This window comes from Phodopus roborovskii, unplaced genomic scaffold (assembly GCF_943737965.1).
Source record: "Phodopus roborovskii unplaced genomic scaffold, PHOROB, whole genome shotgun sequence".
Classification (NCBI taxonomy): domain Eukaryota; kingdom Metazoa; phylum Chordata; class Mammalia; order Rodentia; family Cricetidae; genus Phodopus; species Phodopus roborovskii.
Genome location: NW_026125185.1, coordinates 66,486 through 90,971, shown reverse-complemented (window position 1 = coordinate 90,971; position 24,486 = coordinate 66,486). Strand labels below are relative to the sequence as shown.

The following is a 24,486-nucleotide window of genomic DNA, read 5'->3' as shown; positions in this document are numbered from 1 at the left end:
AGGAAAAGTACTCTTCAGTTACCAATGAATGACTTCCCCAAGTCCTCAGCCTCTTCAAACACTGTGAAGGAAATGGCAGCCACCTTTGTTTGGTTAAGAAACACACTTGCACAGCCCCTACAAGGCCCTTATGCTAAGGAAACATATAAACCGGACTAAACCATGACCCCAGCATTTCAGACCTCAGGACCCCCAGGGATGTGTAGACTCACAGCAGATGACTATAATTCCCCTTCAGCATTGAACAGACACATGGAGAGGCTTCTTTCCCACAGTTGCTCCTTTTGGCCTAGGCCTTATTTAAAGTTTTCTTCATCTTGTCAATATGACCCACACAAAGCCCAGCACCCAGTTCCTGTCCACCGAAGTGAGGTTATCTGTGAGGCCCCACCTTCCTCCCCCTTATCCACCAAGACCTGGCATTGACAGTTGACTTCCAAGCACATCTCATTATCTTGGCACAGTATTCAATCTTCGGTTATTTTTTATACTGGCAGCATTTCTCAAACAGGAAGAGGTGGTGCTCCCATAGAGGAAAGTCACTGCAGTTGGTGGCTGAGGAGGACCAGGACCAAGAGGGGATGATGACCTCGAGTTTGAGACCAGCTTCATCCTCCAGACAGCTAGAGTAGGATGACACACTGGGAAGGACCCAGTGGCAACTGGTACCCTCACCCTCCCCAAAGCTCAGGGGCCTTTCTGATAACCCCAAGCCTTCCCAGGGTTGGCATCATGAAGTACCAGGGTGGATGCTGACCTCATCTCTTTCTGGTTTGGATTTTTGGTTCTTAAAACTTTATTCCAGATGAGGGAAATGAAACTACTGAAGAGTCTTCTGTAGCAACTAGTTGACGTGGGGTAAGAGGACAATTCCCAGTTAAGGCCACAAAGGAAATCCCCTCCCTGTCATGTGAGGATGCTGGGAGAAATAGAGCATGCACCAGCTCACTGCTTGGCCCAGATGCCAAGACAAAAGGCCAGGATAAGCACTGTCTGTGGTGAGGGGACGAGAACCCCAGGCAGATGGAAAATGCCAGAGGTGAAGCAAATGGTCCTGAAGTGACCTTCTAGGCCAAGTTCTTGCCACTCCATGGCTGGCTCACATGCACTGTCTCCTCTTTCCCAAGTACCACTCTGCAGGAGGAGGAAGCTGGCCCCCTTTCCTCCACCTGCTCCTACCCAGATGTATGAACTTTCAGTCTTCTCTATAGGCCTCTCTTGACCCTGGACCTGAAGAGTATCTGGTTGCCATCGTACAAAGCAAGTTCCTTTCATCTCTTTAAGAGACTGAGTGGTTCACAAGTGACAAGTTATTAGGAAGCTTAATTTAAGAAACAGAAATAGAACCATGGGTGGCAGCACTCACCTTTAATCCCAGCATTTGACAGACAGAGGCAGGTGGATCTCTTCGAGTTTCAGGCCACCCTGGTCTACAGAGTGAGTTCCAGGACACCCAGGGCTACACAGAGAAACCTTGCCTCAAAAAAAGGGGGGGGAGAGAAAGAAAAGATACTTGTTTTAGTTATTTTTCTATTGCTGTGAGAAAATACCATGGCCAAACAAATTATAAAAGACAGTGTTTAATTGGATTTACGGTTTCAAAGGATTAGTTAGAGTCCATGATGGCAGAGTAAAACCATAGTGGCAGAAACATCTCAAGAGCTCATACCTTGAACCACAAGTAGGCAGAGAGAGATAACTCAAATGGCTTGAGTCTTTTGATGCCTCAAAGCTTGCCCCTAGTAACATACTTCCTCCAGTAAAGCTGTACCTTCACAAACAGCTGCCAACTGGAGACCAAATATTGTACAAGACTCTACTCAGGGAGATGCAACACACACATCTACTCACCCTAGGAAGGGTGCCCACGACAGATCAAAGTATGGATACCATCAAAGCCCAACTTGTTTAACCATGAGTTATACTTGGTTATGCCATAGTTGCTGTTCTATTGCTGCTAAAGAGATACTATGACCAAGGTAACTCTTACAAAAGAAAGCATTTAATTGGAAGATTACTTATAATCTCAGAGGAAGGTAGTCCATTATCATCACGACAGGAAGCATGGCAAGTTGGAGAAGTATCTGAGAGCTACATCCTGATCCCAAGGTAGGCAGGCAGGCAGACTGGGCCTGGCATAGGCTGGTGTAGGCTTTTGAAACATAAAGCTCACCCAGAGTGACACACTTCTTCCAGTAAGGCCACACCTACTCCAACAAAGCCACAACTCCTAGCCCTTTTAATCCTTCTCAGATAGTTCCACATCCTACTTATAAAGCATTCAAATACATGAATCTATAGAGATCATTTCTATCCAAACCACTACAAGCTACATACAGGAATACAAGTAAGGGGTCACTTACAGGAGCAGAAACGACTCAAAGACAGCTGCATCACCAAAGCCCACACCAAGCATGGGTGACAGCTCACAAAGCTGGGAACCTGGAGCGCACTGCACAACCTGCAGGCGGCTCCACAGGTGGGACAGTGTCCTTTCCAAGTGACTCAGTTGGTCTAAACCTCTTCCAGGCAGCTCAGCTGACTTCTCTTTCTTCCAGGCAGTGGGTCTTATCTGAGAGTCTTCTTAGCTTTTACTGTTATCTCTTTCAACAAGGTGCCCAGTGAATCTGGTGGGTTTCAGGGACTTCCTGAAGCTGTTCTGAATTGTTTTCCTTCTGGCTTAAGGAGCTTCCCTGCAGGATGGAGTGTTTTCAGAGGAAACTGCAGTACAACACCAAGTATTCAAAACGTAAGAGCACATGGGAATCACACTCATCTAAGCCACCCTAAAACAACTCTTAGAAGTCAGTAACTGGAGAGTCACACACAAGATAGGTGGATGGATTTATTGCCCCTCTCTCTTCTTTTCTTTCCCCCTTTCTTCTTTATGCACACTAGGCAGTACAGTTTTTGGAACAGCACGTGGTTGCTACCCTCAAAAGTTTACAGTATAATTGGGGAAACAAGACATAATTCCCAAAAGATAAATCACTGCATAAGCCTGTCATGAGGCCAGGGGGAACTGTACATGTCTTGAGGATGGGAAAGGCAGGGAGGTCATTCCAGCCAAGGAGGTCTCTCACCCAGGAATGCAGAGCACGTGTGACAGTATGATCTGGCAGAAGATACAAACCTCATGCCTGTGAAGGATTATCTAGGTCAGATGGAGAAGGGAAGATCCGCCTGAACTGTGACTGCCACCATTCGGTGTCCTGGGGTCCTCCACTGGGTTAGATGGAGAAATGGAGCTGATCATTAAAGTTCACCTTCCTCTTGCTTCCCAACTGCAGATGCAAAGTGACCTGCTATCTTAGGCTCATACCACCATAACTTCTGCACTACGATAGAGCCTGAACTGTGAACCAACATAGACCTTTCGTGCCTTAAATCACTTGGGTCAGATATCATCATGGCAACAAGACAAGACACTAATAATCTGACACAAAACCTACATTGTTCAACAGGAGCCAAAACAAACCCCATAGGCCAAGAAAGAGGCATACAGCTATGCTTTGAGGGTTATGCCTGGCCAGTGATGGCGGGACCACTCTGGGTTGGGTTGGAGACCACTTTGATCTGGGTGTTGGAAGGGAACATGGAGCATTCATCTAAGTAGGAAAATCCTGGCTGAACAGTCAGGCTTTCAGCCCTGCTGGTGTGAGAAACATCCTTTTTTCAGCTTTGACTTAGTGTTCCCTGGAAGTCTTTGGGTACTTCTGCTGTTACTATAGGAGAACAGTCTTTGCATTTTCCAGCCAATTGCCTTGTCTCTCCACAACCTTTAAGACTGCCAGTTTTTAAGTTTCCTTGAAAGAAATCTTGCAGAGAATGCCAGTGCATAAATCATATACAAGTGGATGATCTGGGGGTGGTGAAACTCTAGCACTTAGTAAGGGAAGGCAGGAGATCAGGCAAAGGCCTGCTGTGACTATGTAGTGACTTCCAGGCCAACCTAGACTAAAATGAGACCCTGTTTTAAGAGAAAGAAAAGTAGCTAGGTGGTGGTGGTATATACATTTAATCCCAGCAGGTGGATCTCTGTGTGTTCAGGGCTAGCCTGATCTACAGAGAAAGTTCCAGGACAGCCAGGGCTACACAGAAGAATCCTTGTCTCAAAAAAAAAAAAAAAAAAAAAAAAAAAGAGAGAGAGAGAGATATGAGAATTTAGAACTCTTAAACCAGCTGAACCTGAATTTAGACAGTGGCCCAGAGAAAGGGTACAATGGCCAGCCATAAAGACCCCAAGGAAGGAAGGAACTGATCCCACTTATTTTAGGGTCATGCCCCATGAAATATGGATGAGAGTTAACTTGGAGATGAACAAGGTTGGGTTTTGTGTTGGCCATCTACTGCTGGGCATAGGGCCTGCCCTAACCTGTAGTTTGTATACCCAGTGAGACTCCCTTGGAGAAACTAATTTTTCCTTTGTGAGTGGTTGGGGATGTGAGCTCATGTCTGCTTCTCCATCTCAGCCCTGAGACCAGGTCTGGTTTGGATCTGTGCAAGGCCTATGCATGCTTCCATCATTGGCAGAGAACTTCCTACACAGCAAATCAAGCAACCTACCCATACTCAATAGAGCCAACAAGTTCATAGTACTGGCAGTCTACAGTACAAGTTCCATTAAAAACAAGTCAAACTTGTCCTTTCTTTGTCTTCCTCTGTCCTTGCTTATTTGTTTGTGGCAGGGTCTCACAAACCCCAGGGCAGCCCCAAACTTGCTATTTAGGACAGGACAATCTTACAGTCTGATCCTCTTGTCTCAGCCTCTCCAGGGTTGGGATTACAGGTGTGTGCCACCATTCCCAACTTTCTTTTCCATTTATTTATTTCTTAATTTTAAAAAGTAATTTATTTAACTTTATTTTATGTGCATTGGTGTGAAAGCGTCAGATACCTTAGAAATCAAGTTACAGACAGTTGTGAGCTGCCATGTGGGTGCTGAGAATTGAACCTGAATCCTCTGGATAAGCAGCCAGGGCTCTTAAACCGCAGAGCCTTCTCTCCAGCTCCCCACCCCTCCTTTTTTAAAAAGCATGGTGCCCATAAAAAAAAAAAAAAAAAAAAAAAAGAATAAAGAAAAGATTGTTAAAGACTAGCTGAGTAGATAATGATGAAGATAATGGTTGGACAACCCCTCTAAAATGGAGGACTCGTCCCCCTTTTCAATTAAACAAACTTGTGTTGCCCTTCACCAAATTGTGCCCTAACTTGATCCTTTGGACAGAAGCGTGAAAAAGCCTTCCTGGGATAACTGACCACAAGCCAGGATTCCCAGCTCCCGTGCTCACTCACGGAGGAGGAAGCTTAGCTATCCTAATATCTTCGCAGGCTGCACCTGCTGATCCTCAAGGGGCCTTGTGCCCACGTCCTTGTCCCATCCCCCGCGCCCCCCGCGGTCGCAGTTCCTTCTAAGACGCTTGGTGAGAGCTGAATCGCTGAGCGGCGAGCTCTCCATGTGACTTCAGTTTCCGTCGGTTCCTTCCGCAAGTGCTAAAATAATCTGATGCCCCAGAGCGAGTAGGCAGCGCGGCAGGGGCGACTGCTGTCCAGGAGGCCGGGGCCCTGGAAACGATGCGCCCCGCGGAGCCGCCTGGGCCTGCGGGAGCGGTGAGTATTTCGTGCGTGCGTGGGCTCACCGCCCGGCATCGCCAGGCTTCTCGAGGCGGACGAGCTGGGAAAGAATTGGGTGGTGGGAGGTCAGCCCCCACCCCCACCCCCGCGCGCACGCTCCTTGTGAAGTTGGGTTTGCGGTTTGTAGATACCCCGCCTCCGGGATGGATTTGGGGGCTACACCTCTGGTGTAGGTGGAAGTCCTTCCCTCGGGAACGTTTAGAGCTGAGACAGAAGGACTTTAGAACCAGCTCTGGTTCGGTTCCTGCCTCTGTAGGGCGAATGTGAACAGGTCAGTGAACGTTCTGAGCCTCCGTTTTCTCATCTCATCCTTGCCTGGCCTGGCTGACCAGACATAGAGAGACGACAACGCTGGGAACACTCACCATGTGGGTGTTTGCATTGTCTCTCTTGCCCCTCGACATAAACTGAGACCCACCATTACACAGGCAAAGACGTGGAGGCTCATTTATAGTCACAAGGACTTATCAGGAGCTCCCTAGGGCCAGCTGTGTGTGTGTTCAGCCCCGGTAAAATCTATTAGGACATTACTCTGATCCACAGCTATAGGAGTCAGAGGGAGGGTAGAGCCAGGCTCTTCAGACTCCCTTCCAGTACTCTGCTGTAGTCCCCTTGGCCTCTCCGGGCACAAACACACCCATATACCCACAAACAGCCAGGAAGAAGCTTTACTCTCAGAGCGGTCGCTGGCTCCACGTTGCTCTACCGAGATGAACACGTGCCCCATTGTGACTAGGGTTGGAACAGACTAAGGAAGGCAGGTTTTCCAGAGTCCCATTTTGCTAGTGATGAAGGCACTGACTATTTCCATGGCTGCAGGGGTTTGGGATCTTTCTAGTCTGGTCGGACACCCCCATAGGCTATATTTGTGAGCCTCAGAGTTCCTAGAAGAGGTTATAGATTCATGGGCTCAGGAAAATAAAAACCTCAACACCTGTCTTTAGGTTAAAAACAAAACCATACAGCCTCACAGAGAAGGTGCCTTCATTTGATGGGTCCCTCGGGGGAGTTCTGTGGACACACACTCAATCTGGCTGTCCTAGAAGTCACTACCCTATAGTTCTTAAGCCACTATCCGATCCCCACAGGAGCATCCTAAGGAGAGAAGGCTCCCAGTGTCTTTGTCCTGTGGGAGGGCTATAGGAGAAACACAGGCCCTGACTTGTCTGTCCCTGGTCTTCCAGGCTTAAAAAAAAAAAAAAAAAAAGACCCGTGCAGACCACAAGCTGCTTTCTGTCTATGGTACACATCCCACCATGGAGTGGAGACCAGACTCTTCTGTGGAGAGCTGATGGCTTGGGTCATGCTACATCCATGTGATGATCACATATGTCAGAACAGAGCGGGCTTGCAACCACACTGACAGGCATTGATCACCTTTCCCAGAACCTGCCTGTCTGTAACAGTTACAAGTGTCACTGACTTCTGCCCACGTGTCATTTCAATGACACATTTATTAATATACGTATATGTCTCTGCCCCTGGTGGGAATGCATTATTTACTCCCTTCCCTCCAAACCATTCTTTTCCGCCTCATTGCTGAGCAAAGGTCATGTGTGCAGCCTGAAAGGTTAGCTGGTGGTTTCTGGAAGCTTGGAGAGGCAAAGAAGACTGACACTTCCATCTCATAATGTTTTAAGGATCTAGAACATAGAACTGTTTATTTATTTATTTATTTATTTTTGGCGGCCTGAAGGATCAAACCCAGGTATTTGCACATGCTAGGTAAAGACTCTGCCAATGAGGTACATACCCAGACAGCCCTAGATAGGATTATTTAAACTGCAGATGATAAAACCCAACTGAAAACAGCTTCATCACGGAAAGAGGATTTGTTATGTCATATAACAGACAGTTTCTTTAGGCATGACTGGATTCAGGTCTCAAAAATGTCACCCAGAGTCCATCTGTCTTCATCTGGCTTTGGTTTCCTCTTACTGGCCAGGTCCTGGAGACAAAAACAAAGGCTACCGTCAGCTTCCAAGTTAACCCCCAGCAGTGTGGCATGGAAGCAGAAGAAAAAGTCCTTCCTCTTAGCGGCACCTCTGGCCCTGGACTGATACTATGTGTCTAATATAAGCCAATCACTCTGGTTAGGGACTCAGAAGGTTGTAACAGGAGCAGCCTTCTTCATAGTCCCCACAGTGAGGAGTTGGGATTAGACTAAAAGAAAGAAACAAAACCCAAAGAAACAAAAAACTGGACTTGTTAAGAAGGCTTGGGTTGGAAGAGCAGTGAAGGGTACTCGATACTACTGAATTACATGCCTAAAAATGGTTATAGCAATACATTCTGTGTATGTGGAGGAAGGGAGAGAAGGAGGGAGGGAGGAAGGAAGGGAGAGATGGGGGAGGGAGGGAGTGGGGAGGGTTGGAGGGAAAGAGAGAGAAAGAGGGAGGGAGAGAGAGAGTTTCCTCCTAAAGCAACCCATCACTTGTTACCAGAAGCAGCAGGAGGAATGAATGTGGGCAGACAGAGAGAATTTTCCAGGACAGAGTCAGGGACTTAGACCAAACAGTGTCTTTGGTGTGAGACTTCATTCAGCCTCAGAAAGGGTACAAAGAAGGAAGTAAGAAGTTTACCCTGATTGTCACCAGTGAGGTGGGCATGAAGGCTGGGACCAGTGTTGGGCTTGGCGTGGCCACAATGTTCTGAGAGGCCCTGGGGACTCCCCTCTCTCAGCCCCAGCCCCCACATTTACCACAAGCAGGCACTGTACTTGGGCACTGCCTGCTTCCACCTCTAAGAAAGATAACAATGAGGGAGGGGACTTCTCCTCAGGAGTCAGTGTTTGGGGCTCTGACTGTCACACTGCCTCTTCTCAGTGAGTCCTGGATACCTGAGGTAACCCCGGCTTCTCTTGGCTTCCCTTGTCTCCCTTGGGCGAGAGGACTGAGGGCTGTCCCTCAGATTGCCTGGCCTGAGGCCTCCTTTTTCAACTTGAGACCAGGGACTACCCTAGTGACTTTCTCTTGCTCTGACTATCAGTCATTTCTTCTAGTACTTAAATCTAAGCATCTATTTTAGCTAATTATCTTGGCTTATTCCTTTCTAATTCCCAAGGCTTCAAGGCTCTCCAGTCATTTAACTCATTTCCTCACCCACCCAAGGACCACCCTGCTTCCACAAGGATGCTAATCAGAATATCAAAAACAGCATGGCATTGGTCTCTGACCAATCAGAATAGACACTGTAGTTTGAAATAGGATCCTAAGGGCCAGGTGTCACCTCTTTGGCTACTGAACTATTGTGGCACCCTAAGAGTTCTAAGGGAGTGGCTGGCCACTTATCTGGGATAGAGGCTCTGGGCTACTCATCAACAAGCATGTGTCCACCTGTGCACCCAGCTGGACATTTAAATGACAAACAAAACCTTCTGCCTGGACCGAACTCAGCTCTACAGGACAGGAGTCACTGAGTTGATGCTGACGTTTTTGAACTGTAGATTCCTTATCTGAAAAATGGAAAAATAGGCAATGTCTTAAGCAGGTATCAGTATGTTTGTCATGTTCAAATAGGGCATCGATATTCGCAGCAGCCAAAAGGTGTCCATCAACTGATGAAAGAATAAATGAAACGAGGTAGAGGCAGCATTCTTCTTTCAAAGGGAAATCCCGATGCCATAACAAGGATGGGCCTTGAAAGGACAGCATTTGTGATGTGAATGAACAAGACACAAAAGACAACTACAACAAGAGTCTCTTTAGAATAGGCAATCCCTAGAGGAAAATCTGTGCATATAGCTGTTCCAGAGAGGGAAGCATGGGGAGTGATTTCAGATGACAAGGGCTTGAGGGTGGCCTGATGGGAAGGTTATGGCGATGGATGGTGGGATGGTTACCTAGCAATATGAATGTACTTAATGCCACTGAATTATGTTCAAAAGAGTTAAAGTGGTGAATTATATACATGTGCTGCCACAATAAGAAAAATTGGAAATCACCTCCAGTGCACAGAACTGTTGTTGATGTGAAATAGTGAACCAGGGGCTGTAGGAGCCTTTGCAAGTTCAGGCATTGATGTTACTGACTGACACAATTCTCTTGGCTTTATGCAATAATTTTTTTAAAGCTGTTATTTAGGAAGTTAAATTTTTTTTTAAAGATAGAATCTCATTATGTAACCCAGGCTGGTCTTCAATTCTCCATCCTCCTGCCTCAGTATTCTGAGTATACTGGGATTACAGACATGTAGCAGCATGCCTAATTTAGAAAAGAAATTAATGCCGGGCGCTGGTGGCACACACCTTTAATCCCAGCATTTGGGAGACAGAGGCAGATGGATCTCTGTGAGTTTGAGGCCAGCCTGGTCTATAGAGAGAAGCCCTGTCTCAGAAAAAGAAGAAAGGAAAGGAGGGAGGAATGAATTAAAAAAAAAAAAATCATACTATCCTCATTCCTTTGTACATCCTAAATAAATTCTTCCTCTGCTCCTCCTTCTCTTTTTTCTTCAGTTTATTTCAAAACAGTTTCTCTGTATAGCTCTGACTGTTCTCAAACTCTGTAGACCAGGTTGGTCTGGAACTTAGAAATCTGCCTGCATCTTCCAAGTGCTGGGATTAAAAGAGTATGCCATCACCACCTGGCATTAGTAGGAGGGTTTTTATTTTCTTTTTTGGTTAATTTTTGAGACAGGACCTCACAGTATAGCCCACACTGGCCTGGAATTTATGTAGTCCCTGTGTTCTCAAACTCATGACAATCCTTATGCCTTAGCCTTGTGTGTTGGTCTTATGGGTTTTTAATTTTTTGTATTTATTTTTGTAATGTGCCTGAGCAGAGGCCAGAAGATGTCATTGGATCCCCTGAAACTGGAGTTAACAATAGTTGTGAGCTGCCATGTGTGGGTGATGAGAATGGAAATCAGGTCTTCTGGAGAAGCAGCCAAGGCCCTGAACTGCTGAGCCATCACTCCAGCCCCCTTACAGCAATGTGTAAAGAGTTAAATAGTTTTATAAGCACTCCAAAGTATTTTGCGAGAGAAGTACCAGTGACCATAGTTTGTGTTTGTTTATTTGCTTGGTATGGATTGCTGAAGCTGGGTTCTTGTGCTTACTAGGTCTGGGCTCTTCCACTGATCTGCCTCCCACCCTTTCCAAGTTTTGTTTTGAGAACAGGTCATGAGATTGCATAGGCTGGCCTCGAGTTCACCATCTTCCTGCCTCAACCTCCTGATTGTTGGGATTACAGGCATGTGCCACCACGCCCATCTATTTGCTACATTCTTTTTCTAAATAGTTATTAAATTTTACCTGTATTACATGTGTGTGAGTGCGTATATGTGCATCACATGCATGCAGGAACCAATGATGTCAGAAGAGGGCATCAGATCTTGTGGAACTGTAGTTACAGGCAGTCGTGAGCCACTGTGTAGGTGCTGGGAACAGAACCCAATCCTTTGTGAGACCAACACGTGCTCTTAAGCAGTGAGGCATCTCTCTATTTGTGCTGGGTTGTTTTGTTTTGTTTTAAGATTTACTTTTACTGCTTTTTAATTGTGTGTGCATGTGCATGCAGGTGCTCATGGAGGCCAGAGCCATTTAATCCTCTGGAGCTGCAGTGTGAGCCACTAGATATGGGCACTAGAAGACAAATTTTGATTCTCTGCAAGAGCAGATACACTTAATGGCTGAGCCATCATCTCCAGCTCTTTTCAATCTATGTGTAAACATAATAAAAAAAATTAAGATGAAGTCCAGGATAAGTAAAAACATGATAAAAAATAAGTACAGTAAAAGGTTATGAGCAGAATGACCACAGGCTTTTTTCAATTTGGTTGTGTGCTCAAGTTTTTCTTCATGTAAATGTTGGAGGAAAGTCAAGTTATTAATAATTGATAACGACACAAATTGCTTCTCATAAAATAATAAGAAACAAAAATTGCAATATCCTATCATAGCATGTGGGTTATCAGATTACTTTTAAACTGGACTATTAGGCTATGGGCAGGAGGAACGTACACGAAAGATAAACAGGGATTTGGTAAAGGAGATCGCAGAAGCAGTCTTTCCTGCAGAGGAAACAGCTTGTGAAATATATGATTCAGTCGAGGACTGCCTGCATCCCAGGGTGGTTGGGGTTTGTGGTATTGAGGTTGAGCTGACACAGAACTCACAGGCTTGAGTTTGAACTGAAGCTCTTGTTCACCAGGCATTTGGCCACACCCCTGTGTACCTTAGGTCCCACAGGGATGCCAGCATTTCTACTGATCTGGACACCCTTTAGGGGTCCTTGTCAATTGTTGCTCCTTTGTGCCTTGTCAAAGAAACTATGTTGGAGAGTCGGTTTGTTCATTCCCACTCCGGGATAAAATTAGCCCTGGGTAATCTCTGTGGTCTCTGTGCATAGTGCCCTATGGACTCAGGGTTGTCACCTTCCCCAGGAAGCCCAAAATTCACAGGCATCCCCCACGAATGAGAGGAGATGGGATATAGCTCCTTCATCTTTTTTTTTCCCACACTGACTCCATTTGCACAACCTCTGCTTCCCATTGGTTCAGATGATACCTGGCTTCACCAAGGCATGTGTTTGGCCCCTGAGAGGGAGGAGAGGGCACTGCTGAAAGCTGTAGAAGTACTTGTGGTAGTCCCTGATTCCACACACTTAAATGGAAGCTCTGGCATTTCCTTGTGAAGATACAGCTTTTGCATGCACGTTTCTTCATTTCTGTCTTGACCCAACCTTTTGATGTATTATTGTTACCAGTGGCCACTACTGGAGAGGAGCCAGATATGGGTCTAGGCCTTACCCTAGTCCAAGTCCTCCTCCTTTATACAGCCCTTTCCTGCTTCCTCTTGAAGCATGGTGGCTGGCCCTTACTCTTGCAAAAGTCACTGGTGGGGGGAAAAAACCTGTGAGGGGAACTGAGAAACTAATGCAGTACAGGTTGGGCGTGTGAAGAGATTATTTTCTCACACACAGATTATTTCTCACATGCAGAAGGGATACTGGGAACCCACTGCCAGCCACAGCAAGACACACAAGAGCCAGTTGTTGTCTTTCAGTGGGAACACATTTGCCATCTTGAAGATCTGTGGCTAGATGCATTTATGTGGCCATAAACTGGATAAAGTAAGCTGACCTCTGTCGGTTTGGATGGGCTGGCCCTGACCACATGGGGAGTTGATTTATTTATCTGTGGCCCTGGGGAAATGAAGTCTGAGGCTTTAGTAAGCTCTCTGTGAAGGGGAGTGCTGCTGCTGCAGCCCTTAAGCCTCTACTCAAGGAGAGGCTAGAGTAGAGGCTGGCTAGAACTGGTGCATTTTCTCAGGAGACATCTTGACACCCATATTTGACAAATGTTTGGGGGCTATTCCATGGCCTTCCCCAGGCCGGCTGCCCACATCACTCCATTCCTTTGTTAAGATTTCCAGCTATAAACTGTGATGAGTGGTCCATTGGGAAACTGTGCTGGCTAGTTTTTGGTCAACTTCACATAAACTAGAGTCATGTAGGAAGAGGGAACCTCACTTGAGAAAATACTTCTGTCACAATGCCTGTAGGCAAGTCTGGGGGACATTTTTTGATTGATGGCTGATGTGGGAGGGCCCAGCTCTCTGTAGATAGTGATACCCTTGGGCATATGGTCCTGGATGCCATAAGAAGACAACTTGAGCAACCCATGTAGAGCAAGCCAGTAAGCGGTACTCCTCCATGGTTTCTGCTTGAGCTCCTGCCTCCAGGTTCTTGATGAGTCCCTGCAGTGACTTCCCTCAGCTGTAAGCTGAGATAAACCCTTTCCTCCCTGAGTTGCTTTTGGCTATGGGGTTTATCACAGAAATGCTGAGTTTCTTAGAAACCTAGCCAGGACAGAAAGGCTACTTTTTCTCAAAAGGGTGGCCAACTACAAAATCTGAATTAAAATTCATTTGCTAGAGGGGTCATATGCAACAAACCTTTACTTCTTCATGCAGAGTCTCAGTGCTACATTCCAGGGGCACCCTTACTCTCTTGTCCAATCTGTGTCCCAGAGTAACATAGCAGCCCCGGTAGGATAGTCACCTGCTTTTGGAGATGTTATCCTACCCTAGCTTGTGAGGTGCTGTCAGGATGCTACTTTTTGAACATTCTTTTAAAATTTAATTTAGCAACACCCACAACACTGCTAGTCTTATTTTACTGGAGAAGAAATTTTTGGAATTGGGATTATTGAATTACAAAAATGCATACATTGAAGGCCTTTGATCCATTGCGTAAAGTTGTCTTTCAGGGGGAAGAAAAGTGTGTTTCTATCTCATTCTTTGTTTTTTTTAATTTTTGAAAATTTTCAAGTTATAGAAAAGTTAAGAAAGTATAATAAAATTTAAAAAGTACAGTGTTAAATTGATCAGTAGGCTAACCAGTTTAGGTAGTATTTTGCTTTTACTCTAAGCCGTTGAATGTAGGATTCGTGTGTGTGTGTGTGTGTGTGTGTGTGTGTGTGAACAGCATATATAATTGATGCTTGATAATGCTATCTATGTTCATTTGATTTTTGAGGGGTTGATGCTCAGTCTCTATAGCCCCAGGATGCCTGGAACTCATGGCAGTCCTCCTGTCTCAGCCTTATGGGATAATGGATCACTGCTTTGGGTGAGACTCTGACCCTTAAAGAATCCACGTCAGTTGCTTTGGAGGCTGAACAGCCTGGATCCATGGGGTTTTCCGTCATGACTGGATTCGGGCCATGCACTCTATCCCAGGGGCTGAGAGAATGGAGTTCTGTGCTTCTAATGTACCAAGTCTGGAGCTCAGAGCTCACCCCGGCAGCCTCTAGGTCTGAACTTTGCTGAAGGTTGGAACCCCATTAATCTTGTGCCAAGAATCAAACGGAGCAAACCAGCTTGCCTGGAGCTTTCCATGGTACTTCCTGGTACCCGGGGCTGTTTGAAGCAGATACAGTGGGGATGCTAACGCTCTTCATTCTGTGGTCTGTGACCAGCTGCCCTCCCCTTTCTTCCAAGATCCCAGGTGGCAGTTGCCCTTTACTTTCACACAAAGACAGACTTCCTTCTCTCAGAGTCCTCTCTCAGGCATGTAGTCATGTCTTCTGTGTATTCATGGGTGTTACCTTCACACTTGACGCTGCACACCTGCTTCTGATGATCTCTGTCCCCCCAATCCATAAATACTTGTCGCTAATACAAAATATCTCTGATGACTACCTGCTCTCTTTCCAGGAAGCCTCTTTCTTTAAGGCTTGTTGAGTTTCTCTAATTATTTGAGAACGTTCTTTTCTTTCTTTCTTTCTTTTTTTTAGAAAGTTCTTAATTATGTGGTAATGAATGCATGACACTTGCTAATAGCTCCTTCAGCAAGACATCCTAGCCCTTTGCCTGGCAGCTGCTGGTATGGTAGTCACAGCTGGAGGGGTGGAGAGGTGAAGAAGGCATCCTGTGTACAGGAGATGGATGGCTCCTGGGATTTTCCAACGAGATATGATAACAGCACTGTTTATCTTGAGCCCTGTGGTGCAGCATCCCTGAGGAGCTTTCTGCAGATTTGTAGTCTAGAACAGTGTTTCCAACCTGAAGGTTACTGTTTTGGAAGCCTGTTACTGTTTCTCAATTGTTTCATGCCTGTTTTCTTTCAGTACTGGGGCTTGCACCCAGGACCTTACACACACTTCTCTGGTGTGCTCTATTACTGAGCTATATCCTTGCCCAAGAACACCAGCCCTTTTTGTTTTTCATTTTGAGAGTCTTAGAAAGTTGACCAGACTGGCCTCAAAGTTGTGATCCTTCTGCCTCAGCAGGAACCATCCATCCCTCTGGTTCTGTATTTTCATCGAACACTCTTCAAAGCCATTTTCATTTGCATCATTAGATCAGAAAGGAAACAGAGGTCACCTGGACTATTTCAAATGGGAAATGCAGTGCAGGAGACTGACAGATAATGACAGAAGAGGCTAAGAGCTAAACAAATAATAACCTCTTGCCATGGAGGAATTTGTGCCCTGGGCAGAAGCGATGGTAGTCCCAGAGTCTGGGGTCAGCAGGAAAATCTCAAGGGGAGCAGAAAAGGGAGAGATATTTGGATTCTCTACTCTCCTACCTTCTAACTTCCCAGCAGTGATCCCGATAGACAAACATGCTGTGGGCCAGCTGCCACCAGGGCCTGTGCAGCCTTAAGAGCCTGCTGTCGTGAGCAGAGCAAGATAGGATGAGGTCATCCCTTTGAGGATGGATAGCTCTTACCAGTGTAGTCATCTGTCCCTGGATCACCCTATTTTCTTTAAAACAAAAACAAATCACAACATGATTTATTGTCAATTTTATGTATGTGCGGGTATGAGCACATATACATGTGTGTGTCGGGGCTGCCCTTTGAGGCCAAGAGTGTTGGATCACCTGAAGCTGGAGCTGCAGGAGGTTGTGAACCACATGGGTACTGGGAATCAAACTCAGGTCCTCTGCCAAAGCAGTAAACACATTTAACCACTGAACCATCTCCCCAGCCCCTTGTCTTACTCTTGATTGTTAATATAGGCTTTTTATTCCAGCCTCTCCAAGTGATTATTTAATAGGTATAGCAATGCAGTCATCACTTGGGCCATGCCACGCACTCTTTGTCTTTTTGTTTGTTGTTTGTTTTTTGTTTTTTTCTGTACTATCCTAGAGATGATACATCAGAACAACAGCCACTCAGGCTGCTCAGTGCTATTTGGAATTCATAAATAATAATTAGGTTATTAGCAGCTTTCACAGTTAATGAAGCACTTCCACTTAAAAGTCTATGAGGGGTTATTATTGCTCCTGTTTTATGGGATAGTTATCCAAGACTTGAAGACCTTCTGTACAAAGTGTGGAGAGTAGAGGCAGAATGTCAACTCTGGACTGTCCAGGTTCCAGACTCTATACTCTTTCCATGACATTCTTTTACGTTATGCCAGATGCTGCCCTTGTGGGCATGGCAATATTTTCTTTTCTTTTTTTCTGGGTTAGTTGGCTGAGTTGAGGAGGAGAGAATACCTTTAAATTTTGCAAACATTTTGGTGTCTCACAAATTAAAATTACACTAGGTGCAGTGACCCAGGCTTACCTAGCATGCCAGTCTGAAGTGTCGTGAGCCCTGGAGAGCTGCGCTCCTGCCCTTCACACATCATAATTTAGTTTGTCAGTATTAAGCGTACAGCTGCGTGTAGCAGCCCACACATAACAGGAAGTGGAGGAAAAAGACTTACAGTGATGACAATTCCCATTTCCCCATCTCTCCTCCATGAGCTGCAGGACGTTCAGTGAGATGAGAACGTGTGTGAGTGAACAATTTTTTAGCATCGTTGGCATTTATAAATCTGGCAACCTTATCTCTGGGTGGGCAGGGATCCCAGAGTTTCAGGGGTGCTTGTGTGTGTGGGAGGGTGCTGGAGGACACTGGGGACAGGAGGCCAGATGGCTCTGCATATGCCTATCTGTGCCCTGTGCCAGCCACGAGGTAATAATTCCTGCATAGGTACAAGAATGGGAAGAGGTCCCTGAAAGGGATTCCCAGAGGCTAACAGGCTGATCCCAGGGTGTTTCTTTTGGTGTTGAGAACCAGCCTGGCCCCCAATGAGAGCTGAGGCCAATTTGTGTGGTTTCACTTGGTTTTCCTGATGGTCTGTTTTCACCAGTGAACATTCGAATCTGACCAGGATGTTAAATTAACCTTTAATATACTAGAGGGAACACGAAGAGGAGGGAGGCAGAGGTGGCCTTCGTGTGTCGGCAGAGAAGTGTAAGTGGCATGAGAGGTGAGGAGGTTCGTGTTGCTTGGAGCTGCTGATCCAGGCCGAGACCGAAGAGCTGCTCTCTGGTCCTTCTTAGGGTATCCAGGCAAGGGCGAAGCAGATGGAACACTGGACCAGGCACCTGCTTCTGATGAGAGCAGGGATGCCACTGGGCTGTCCAATCTCACACTTGAAATTCATGTCTTCAGGGGGAAAACTTCCCAGTGACCCACCCTGGAGCTCAGAAAGGGGGCCTGGGCTGCTTCAGTCTATCTGGAACCCTGGATAGACCAGTATCACCCCTGGACCTTTGTTTCCCAGCAATTTGAGACTTCCTTTGATAGGTGTATCATGTCAAGGCTTCCATGGCTGCTGCTCTTTCTGCACTGGCCAGACAAGAGGCACTTCATTTTCTCAAGTTTTCTTTCCTTATCCAGGTGAAAATATGAACATCCTTTTATGGTTGGGCCATATTCAAATGAGTTAAACAATGTGACAGACATTTCTGGGAGTCATATTTCTTTTTCTCTTTCTTTCTTTCTTCCTTTCTTTCTTGTTTGTTGTTTTTTGAGACAGGGTTTTTCTGTGTAGCCATGGCTGTCCTGGAACTTGCTATGTAGACCAGGCTGGCCTCAAACTCAGAGATCTGCCTGCCTCTGCCTCCTGAGTGCTGGGGTTGAAGGCGTGTGCCACCACTTCTGCTTGGCCTGAAAGACTTCTTTCAGGAAGATAATATGTCTAAGTTCAGAGCTATAGTCAGTGTTTCTATCCCAGTTTATTCTTCCTTTGACCATTCATTCATTTATTCATTCACTTACTCACTCACTCATTCTTCATGGCATATACCTCAAGCTCATGTGTGCATCAGGCAGAGATGAGCTTCAGAGAGGGAAACTGCAGAATGGCAAAGCACAGGAAACTCTCAGGGACCTCAGGCCTGGTACTCAATCAAGTCTTTTGCATCTCCTGTCCAGCCCCTTTGGGGTTTCAGAGGTCAGCCACCTGCCCATTGAATGGCATAGGCAAAACAAAAATGAGTTCTTGCCAGTGGTGTCAGCGAAAGGTTGAATGTGTTGGCTGAACTGAGAAGCTTGAGTAATTTGTGGTTTTCCACACCCTTGTAGTTGTGGGCCTTCAAGAGAAGACACATTCTGGAGCTAGTCGGCTCCTTCCGCCCCCATGCTGAGCATCCCTCTTGGCTAATCTGTCCTACTCAATTTGTTCTGGTCTCCTGTCCACAGTGCTGCACCTGAGATGGAGTTCCTGCCCCTTTGGCTCTGCCTGGGCTTTCACTTCCTGGTTGTGGAGTGGAGGGACGGAAGTGGGACGGCCATTGCAGCTTCCCAAGGATGCACGGTGGTGAGTTTCTCCATGGATTCTGACCTCTCGTTTGTCCCAGTCCTCATGAGGCTTGCTTTGTCTGCTTGGAAAGCTGATGACTTGTCAGTCAAAGAGAGCAGGGAGTGAATGAGTCTGACTCAGTGTGTACCGGATTAGCAGTGCGCATGCCCAGTACAGTGTGCGTGCTGCTCATTAGCAGGATTTTTTTTCAAGATGGCACTTGGGCAGTCCCCACCCCACCTTTGCATGTATACTGATGACAGGAGGCCTTAGAAACAGGCATACATCAGCCACCAAGAGCAGGAATACCTAGCTAACGAGCTCTGCTAACCACTGAGAGAGACGCACCAACACTGGAGAAGTCCTGCCTACAAGTACGTGTGTGAACCAACACAAAGGCTTCAGTGGCCTTGCAGAGAGCATGCTACCCAAAGTGTTCTGCAGAGCAATGCTCACACCAAGCTTAAGCTTCTAAAAGTCCAGAGGTAGCAGGGGGTTGGGTGGGGTGGGGTGTCTTGAGCCTTCACAGTTGTCTTTTGAAGACTTCCTATGTGCACATGAAGATAGTTTTAGGCCATCTGTTCTGGAGCTCAGTTCCAGTAATTTGCCTGTAACTGAGGATCTCAAATGTCTGCTTGAGAAACAAGCCTAATAAGTGTTCCTCAAGCCCAAGAGCTAGAAAGACAAATTGGAAGCCAGGGTTAATACTTGCATTCAAGATTTTTTTCAGTGTATTTCGTGCTAGGGGAAACACTTTAAAGAACACTCTTTTCCCCAGCACCAATAATAATAAAAATGATAATAACAGTAATCATTTCTACCAGTGGTATCATGGGCTGTGTCAGTGACTGAATGAATTTATAACAAGTACTCACAATGATGCCTGATGTGTAGTGAATGCCATGTGTTTTACCAATTATCATTACTATATTATTATCAGTGTCACCACCATTCCCTTAAAAGGCAACAGGTGACTTAACTTCACAGTAGCTATTTGGGGGTCATCAGGCATAGGAAGACAAGGGACTATGGAGCTAAAGAGATAGCTTAGCGGTTAAGAACACTGGCTGCTCTTCCAGTGGTCCTGAGTTCAATTCTCAGCAACTGCATGGTGGTTCACAACCATCCATAATGAGATCTGGTGTCCTCTTCTGGCCTGTAGGCTCACATGCAGACAGAACCCTGTATATAATAAACAAGTAAATCTTGGGGGGGGAGAAGGGGCTAAAGTATGAGTTCTCCAGCACTTTTCCGGGCTCAGTCTGGACTCTGCCTCGTGGATAGTGGTAGAGACTTGACCATCAAGGAGATTAAAGAAAGGATTTCTTCTGGCTGAGGAGTCTGAAAGTTCAGGCACTACTCTGTATGCTCTCCATTAAGATAGCTGTCCAACCTCACCATAAAATGGGTGTGGTAAAGTGTTCTGTGCTCTCTGTAATGGTCCTCTGCAACACTTTGATGGGTCTGTGGGAATTACAAAGGTCTGAACCCCCTCTGCCGGCAGCAACTGTGGAAGAACAGGATCCATCACAGGCTGAGAAAAGCCACTAAGCACAGCGGTCTCCAGAGAGGCCTCAGGAAAATACAGATAACATTGGTCTCCATGAAGAGATTCAATTTGTAAAAATGTCAATTCTCCACACATTAATGCAACCCCAACATGAATGCAGTAGGCTTTGGGAGGGGGAGTGGAAATAGGAAGGAACCTGCATACTCATTCTAATGCTTATGCTGAAATTAAAAAAACAAACAAATGAAAAAAAAAAAAAAACCAAGTGCTCAACAATGAGCTGCTTAATTAGCGCACAGCGGTAATTACAGCTGACACACCAACACTTATTAGCCATAATAAATGTGATTTACATAAGCAATCACACTCGATCCTTGGGGAAAAAAATAACCTATGAGCAAATTAAAAAGTATAATGGTTAGTGACTTTTATCTGAGAGAGAGGCTGAAATTATCTGAGTTTCTCTCTTTTTCCTTTTGATGTGAGGTTTCTCTGTATAGCCCTGGCTGTCCTAGAATTCATTCTGTAGACCAGGCTGGCCTCAAACTCTCAGAGATCCACCTGCCTCTGCTTCCTGGGTACTGTCAGCACGCCCAATTACTTTTCACTTTTTTATATTTCAGTATAGCATCAATATTTCAGTTATTATGTTTTATTTTAGTAACCAGTTAAAGAATTTGAGACTGTAAGAGATTAGCTCCTTTTTGTAAATATTTGAGAATTTTAATTTAAGAGAATTCTAAGCCATCCACAGACTTTTAAAGTATTTTTTAAATATTTTTTCTTATTTTACATATTGATCCCAGTTCCCTCTTCCTCCCATCCTCCCATGTCCCCTTCCCAAGTTAGCTCCTTGCTCAAGGTCAAATTAACATACTGCAGAGGTGCTCATGCCTTTAATCCCAGCATTCGGGAGGCAGAGGCATGAGGATCTCTGTGAGTTCAAGGCCAGCCTGGTTGGTCTACAGAGCAAGTTCCAGGGCAGGCTGCAAAGCAATACAGAGAAACCCTGCCTGGAAACACACACACACACACACACACACACTCACTCACTCACTCACTCTCTGCAGAGAATTTCAGACTTGAGTGCTGGCTCCAAACCTGGGTATCTGCCTTTTCTTGGGATATTTCTCCTCATTTCACTTTGTCCTTGGAGATTGGGTCATTTGGTTCTCATTTGTACATAAGATGGCCTTGACTTACTAACCAGCCTATAGAAAGAAGGAATGGCATTGCTCTTGTTAATAATTTTTTCCCTGAACACTTTAACACTTCCTGGCCAGTTAATTGCTTTTGCAAACTACATTTCTGTGCCTAAAGTTTATTTGGTTTTGGACCTAGGTGGATGGAATCACTGACTGCCGGGGGCAGAACCTTGCTTCGGTACCCAGAAGCCTCCCATCACATTCCTGGATGCTCATTCTGGATGCCAACCCCCTCAGGGTCCTGTGGAATCATTCCCTCCAGGCCTACCGACAGCTGGAGAACCTCAGCCTCCGCAGCTGTCACCTAGACCGCATTGGCCACTACGCCTTCCAAGGGCAAGGCCACTTACGCAGCCTGGGCCTAGCAGACAACCGCCTCTCTGAGAACTACAAGGAGACAGCAGCAGCTCTCCAGACCCTGCTGGAACTTCGGAGCCTGGACTTGTCTGGAAACTTACTGACTGAAGACATGGCAGCCCTCATGCTTCAGAACTTGTCCTCACTGGAGACTGTGTCCTTGGCAAGGAATACCCTCATGAGGCTTGATGATTCTGTCTTTGAGGGCCTGGAGCACCTCAGGGAGCTGGATTTGCAGAGAAACTATATATTTGAGATTGAGGGTGGTGCTTTTGATGGCTTGACTGAGCTGCGGCGTCTCAACCTTGCCTACAACAACCTCCCCTGCATTGTGGACTTCAGCCTCACACAGTTGCGGTTCCTCAATGTCAGTTATAACATCTTGGAGTGGTTCCTGGCTTCCAGGGAGGAGGTGGCCTTTGAACTGGAGATGCTGGACCTGTCTCACAACCAGCTGCTCTTTTTCCCTCTCCTGCCCCAATGCAGCAAGCTGCACACCCTCCTGCTAAGGGACAATAACATGGGTTTCTACAGGGACCTGTATAACACCTCCTCACCACAGGAGATGGTAGCGCAGTTCCTTCTTGTGGATGGCAATGTGACTAACATCACCACCGTCAACCTGTGGGAAGAGTTTGCTTCCAGCGACCTGTCAGCTCTTCGCTTCCTTGATATGAGCCAAAACCAATTCTGGCACCTGCCAGATGGTTTCCTAAAGAAAACACCATCCCTTTCCCACCTGAACCTCAACCAAAATTGCCTGAAGATGCTCCACATTCGGGAGCATGAGCCCCCAGGAGCACTCACTGAGCTGGACGTGAGCCACAACCAGCTGACAGAGCTGCGCCTGGCTCCAGGTCTCACTGACTGCCTCAAGAACCTCCAGGTGTTCAACCTGAGCTCCAACCAGCTCCTGGGAGTCCCCACTGGCCTTTTCGACAATGCCAGCAACATCACTACAATTGACATGAGCCACAATCAGATCTCACTCTGTCCCCAGATGGTCCCCTCAGACTGGGCGGGGCCCTCCAGTTGTGTGGATTTTAGAAACATGGCCTCCTTGAGGAGCCTTTCTCTGCAGGGCTGTGGGCTGAAGGCATTACAAGACCGCCCATTCCAGGGGACCTCACTTACTCATTTAGACCTGTCTAGCAACTGGGGCATTCTGAATGGGAGCATTAGACCTCTCTGGCCTGTTGCCCCTACGTTACAGGTCCTGGCTCTCAGGAATGTGGGCCTCAGTTCTGGCACTGCAGAGATGGACTTCTCTAGGTTTGGGAATCTGAGGGAGCTGGATCTTTCAGGAAATTCTTTGACTAGCTTCCCCAGGTTCAGTGGCAGCTTGGCCCTGCAGACTCTTGACCTCCGCAGAAACTTCCTCACGGCCCTTCCTCAGAGGGCTGTGTCTGAGCAGCCACTGAGAAGTCTGCAGGCCATCTACCTCAGCCAGAACCCTTATGACTGCTGTGGGGTGGAGGGATGGGGGGCCCTGCAGCACTTCAAGACTGTTGTGGACTTGGCCATGGTCACGTGCAACCTCTCGTCTAAGATCATTCGTGTGGTGGAGCTGCCCGAAGGCACGCCTCGAGACTGTAAGTGGGGACAGGTGGACACTGGCCTGTTCTACCTCGTCCTCATTCTGCCCAGCTGCCTCACCCTGCTGGTGGCCTGCACCGTCATCTTCCTCACTTTTAAGAAGCCTTTGCTTCAGGTCATCAAGAGCCGGTGTCACTGGTCCTCCATATACTGACCTCTGTCCCAAGGTTAGAATTTGATCTGTGCCCATGAGGATGCTTTTCTGGCAAGCATCTTCACATCTGCAGATGCCAGTGTGACACCGTGAAGGTTAAATTAAAATTTAAAAAGCTTCCATCCATCCATCCTTAGTCCCACTGAATTCTTCTCTCACCCTTGAGATTTATCCTCATCATCCTGGTAAAATATTTATTAAGTGACATTCTGTTAGGATAAAGGGCACAGCTCATAAATATATATATTTTTTAAATTAAATGTTTCTTGTCCTTTGATGGTTTCCTTTGGATTATTTTTTTTAATGATCTTTCTTTGGTGCCAACCATGGAGACAAAGGGTGATAGTCTGATGCTACTTGACAATAAATACATCTCCCACTGCATGTCCCAGGAGGGAGAGAGCCAGCATCCTACAGATTCACCCAGGACAAGAATCCCAAGATACTGCTGGAGGATGTGGCAGCAGATATGAATGCCCCACTCTGGGCACTGAAATGATAAAGGGTCAGTGGCAGGCACTTCCCAAGCCCTGGGTTCACATCTGGAGTCTCTGGCAGGCAGACATGATGCGCCCATTGCTCTGAAGGACAAGCGAAGAGAATGGTGACTCAGCCTGTGGTCACGCTGTCTGTGCCAGAAGCTGCGCTTGTTTTGAGGGATGGCAGAAAGGAAGCATGAGGAAGTGTGCTACCCGGGGACTCTCCCCGTCCACATCAATCACATAGTAGTGTTCAGCTCCCGGTTCCTGAAGTCCTTTCTCCCTGCTTTCTTCCAAGGAAAGCAGAGTATGCCTGTGCTCTTCCCTGTGGCATTCCCCATCCTTTGGGCAGGTACAAGTTTACACAGTTGCTGTTGCTGCTCATCTCCACTTTCTAAGCCATAAAAGAATTATACGAAGTGGCAAGGGCAACTGAGGGGACAGAAACTGATTTCTGTTACTGTAGAGATTAATGCCAGTGGAACTATTGCAAATCAAAGAGAAGATCCATGGTGTTTACTTGGC

The 24,486-nt window shown here is 46.4% G+C and overlaps 1 protein-coding gene across 1 annotated transcript; it reads left to right on the top strand.

Annotated features, from left to right (window-relative positions):
* The first annotated feature begins 5,414 nt into the window (after positions 1–5,414).
* On the top strand, positions 5,415–23,759 carry LOC127226671 (transforming growth factor beta activator LRRC33). Its single transcript, XM_051190758.1, has 3 exons — positions 5,415–5,610; positions 18,561–18,678; positions 21,512–23,759. Exons 2-3 carry the CDS (start codon positions 18,574–18,576, stop codon positions 23,480–23,482), a joined length of 2,076 nt encoding a protein of 691 aa, XP_051046715.1. The 5' UTR covers positions 5,415–5,610; positions 18,561–18,573; the 3' UTR covers positions 23,483–23,759.
* Positions 23,760–24,486: the final 727 nt, after the last annotated feature.